General features: G+C 33.4%; 1 protein-coding gene across 1 annotated transcript; it reads right to left on the reverse strand.

Annotated features, from left to right (window-relative positions):
- Positions 1-2,521: 2,521 nt before the first annotated feature.
- LOC114267464 (glutaredoxin-C9-like) lies at positions 2,522-2,902 on the reverse strand. The gene has a single exon (XM_028208502.2). It carries the CDS (start codon positions 2,900-2,902, stop codon positions 2,522-2,524), a length of 381 nt encoding a protein of 126 aa, XP_028064303.2.
- Positions 2,903-4,293: the final 1,391 nt, after the last annotated feature.

A 4,293-nucleotide genomic window follows, 5' to 3' on the forward strand; every position in this document is an offset into this window, starting at 1 on the left:
CAACACTAGGTCAAATGCTAACTGATTAAATGTTGTCACAGGTATATTGAAGGAAATGCTTTCCGGCCAGGTGTGAACCCTATTGGCATCCACAATGTCCAACACTATGTCAATGGTCAGGTTGTCATCGAATCAGCACGGGATACTCTGGAATCTTGTAGTAAAGCACAAACGGACTCTTATCAGGAGGAAGTTGTAGTTGCTTAAAAACATATCTAGCTTATTTACAGCCTAATAGTTTTTTGGGCTATTTGTATTTTAGTCATGGTGTTTGCATAACATCTTGAATTTGGAATTTGCAATGTTTCTATGGTACCTTCTCATATGTATATATAGAAAGTTTATTTTATATTGTATCAATATTTAGCACTTCAGTACTTCTAGTTTGTGTTTTAAATGAATTATTAGTTTGCATAACATCTTAGGTTTATTATGGATTGAATGAATTATTAGGAATTACAGGTTTATTGTTTTCCTGCTTTGGCGACCAATTTATTAGTCGCGACAAATAAATAATTTTTTTTCTCAAAAAATGACAATTGCCGACCAAGAGTTTTGGTCGCAAAAAATACATTTATTGGCGACCAAAACAGCTCTTGGTCGTGGAAACTCAGTTTTGCCGACCAAAAGTTTTGGTCGCGAAAAGTAACAAATGACGACCAAAACCTTTTTTGGTCGTGGAATGTCACAATTAGCGACCAAATTTTTTGGTCGCGGAATGCCACGATTGGCGACCAAACTTTTTGGTCGTTGAATGTAATAATTGGCGACCAAACTTTTTGGTTGCGAAAATATCACTTTTCGCAACCATAGTGTTTTAGCGACTAAACGAATTAGTCGCGGTAATGATATATTTCGCGACCAAAAATTTAGTCGACAAATCCGACTTTTCCCAACCAACCAAAATTTTGGTCGCGAATTACTTTTGCCGACCCTCAATTGGCAACCAAAGTAGCGACCAAAAAAATTGGTCGCGAATAACTTTTGCCGACCACAAATAGACTTTTAGCGACCAATTTTTTTGTTACCAAAAGTGTTAATTCTTGTAGTGAATGTTTAGATAGGTAAAATGCCTACTATCGTTGGAGATACTCTAATAGCAGCACTCTTCCTCATAATGTTGTACAAAGACTAAAATGTCCTTGTGACACCATGGATAAAAAATTAAAATTAAAAAAAAAAAAAAATCACTTTCAGCTCTAGAATATTGTACGGACAATTACATTCCATGATTTTATACTGTCCCATCCATATCTCTCTCTCTCTCTGCATGGCTCATGTCATGAACTCATCATGCCTCAAAGAACTCATCATGCCTCCAAGGACAAACAACAACCCACCAAAATAATTATAAATAAATATAAGAAACATGGAAGAAAACATCAAAATTTCTAGAATTAAAATTGTCATAAAGTAGGCATGAACCAAAAATAAATAACTAAATAACTCTGGAATGGGTACAAATCGTACTATTTTGACCCCCCCTTTTTTTTTTTTTTTTTTGAAAGTTTGACTATAATTTTGAGTAATCAAAAATCGTTGATTATAATTTAATTAATGTATTGAAATTCGAAATAATCAAATTAGTCTGTTTTTTAACTATTTTTAGTAAATAAACTAAAAAGAACTAAGATGCAAACTAACCTTAAAATAGACAAGCCAACTAAGTTATTCCAATCAATTTATACAATTAATATATTTGTTTCCCACATATATATTACCTTAAGTTTCTTTATTTTTGACAAATAATATTAATTACTGAATTTATATATTGCTATTTCCATTGCAATTATTTAAGTTCAAGTTTCTACTCTATTCTATTACTATTATTTGATCTTTTACTGATTGATAATGTCGTTAATGATAATTTTTATTTATTTATTTATTTTTTTTGGGGGGGGGAGGGGGGAATAATAGCTTAGAAATTTAAAAGCTAATTGAATTTTCTGATTTTGTAAATTCAATGGTCCAATTCTAGTTTTAGTTTTTAAGTTTTCAAAATGTTTGATTGATCAATCCGATATCAAAAAGAAAAATGAAAAGAACATATCATTTTCCGAACAATTATAGTAAAAGAGTGATTTGAGATTCATTACAAACATAACTACATGAACATCTACATAAATATTTGAAATTATCATCAACTATGTAGAAATAGAACTTACTTAGAACTTTCTTTCATTTTTGCGTTACAAACGCTAAAAACAATAAATAGTCATTGAAGTACAATTTAAAGTTCAAAAACCATTTTGTTAACTACATTCTACATATAGTCAGTCATATCAGAGATTATATTTCATATATGCTTAGAAATTTTCCATGCAACCAAACACCTTTTTCTCTCTCTCTAAAAACACAATCCTGTCACCCTTCTCCCCTTGTCCCCTCCGTACCTTCTACGAACCCACTCTATATATTCATATTCCTATATCTATATCTATATATATGTATATATAATGTAATTTCAAGGCATATTCCGGCAATGGGTTGGTGGTGGTGGTGGTGGGTCAGATCGCCGCCCTCAGAGCCAGAGAGCTCCGGCGTCTTTGAGGAGAGGGACTAGGGTTCCGTTGATGTGACAAGCCATGACGGTTTCAATCCCACCCAAGAACTTGCCGCCGACGAACACCGCCGGAAAGGGTTGCTGCTGGTGGGTGTCGCCGCCGGCGAGGTGGCGGAGGACGGCGTGGATCTCACGGCCGGCGGCCTTGTCGTGGAGTTCAACGATTGTGGGTCCGACACCGAGGCCAAAGAGGAGTTGCTTGACCACGTGGCACATGCAGCAACCGTTGATGGTAAAGACCACCACGGCGTTGCCGGAGGCTAGGTGGCGGATCTGATCGTAGGTTGACTCCGCCGTCGTCTTCGACTCCGTGGCTTCGCCGCCGCCGCCGACCTCCATTTGAATTGGTGTTGATCGTTTGGCTACTTGCATTGTCTGAATGTTGATGGACTCTTGTTTAGAGAGAGAGAGAGAGAGAGAGAGAGAGAGAGAGAGAGAGAATGGGGCGTTGGGAGTTTGGAGAGGAGAGGGTTTTAAGTGTTTTTTGAGTGTGGTTTTTCTAGGGTTTTTATAGGATACTAATGGCATGGCATGGATTAGTGGATAAGAATATTGAACATGCCAAACACACAAATAATAAGGATTGACCCAATGGATAGGTTTTTGTGACCTTTTTATTTCTAATTGATTTTTTAATATAAATATTCTATTTGTAAATTATTTTTCAAAAAAAAAATTATTCTTTGCGAATATCTTTTAACAGAATCACCAATCAAAATGACTAAATAAGTGTATTTATTTAATTTATGTCAAATTGTGCCTTCATGTACGACAAATGCTAATATGTTGACATATTGTTTACTATTTAAATATCAATTAGTCTAAAATCTCGTTTGGAAACATCATATTTTAGCTTAAAAGTCAAAAAGTCACTAAAAAAATTAAAAAGCTAACAACATATATAAAAAAGTCAAAGATTTTATTTTCTCTTTACTTTTTACACTTCTTTTCGTAAAAAGTAATAAAATTACTAAAAAAGTATGTTTCCAAATAAGGCTTAAGTCCTCGTTTAGGAATAGTTAATTTAGTCTAATTTTTTATTTATTTTTTTGTTATTAATTTGATAATTGTAAGAAAAAAAGTAAAATAATTATGGTTTAGATGTAATATTTTATCTTATTAACTATTTGATATGTTTTATCTTTCAAAAATACTAGAGGTCTCAAAAATTCTATCAAATGTCTCATATGAATGTGGGACCCATATGTGACCCACATGTGTAGGTCTCACATCCATGTGAAACATTTAATAGAATTGGTGGAGTTTCTAACATTACTTTTCATCTTTATTAACTGATTTGACCAAAATATCTCATTTTAATTAATACAAGAGATCATAATAAAGCCAAAACAAAGTGGCAATAATAATATTCTTGTAAAGTAAGACCAATCGTCTCCTAGGGTTTGCATACGTTTTAAAAAATACAATAAGTTGAGAGAGAGAGAGAGAGAGAGAGAGAGAGAGAGAGAGAGAGAGAGAGAGAGAATATCAGAGGTTGTAAGTATGCCCGGCAATCTCTGACGGCTTCAACTCTTTCCCTCCTAAAAAAAAAAAAATTGGGAATTTTGAAACGTACACACAAAATGTACCAATGTAATTTTTATTAGTTAAAATAATAAAATTTAATACTTTTGTCTAATTTTTAAAAAATAACATGATAAATGTCATAGGTTAAATGGCGTGAAATATTACTCGAAAATCATCAAATAATTGCTCTTCTATTCCATGTA

The sequence above is a fragment of the Camellia sinensis genome, chromosome 9 (genome assembly GCF_055761805.1).
Source record: "Camellia sinensis isolate YWXY chromosome 9, ASM5576180v1, whole genome shotgun sequence".
Classification (NCBI taxonomy): Eukaryota; Viridiplantae; Streptophyta; class Magnoliopsida; order Ericales; family Theaceae; genus Camellia; species Camellia sinensis.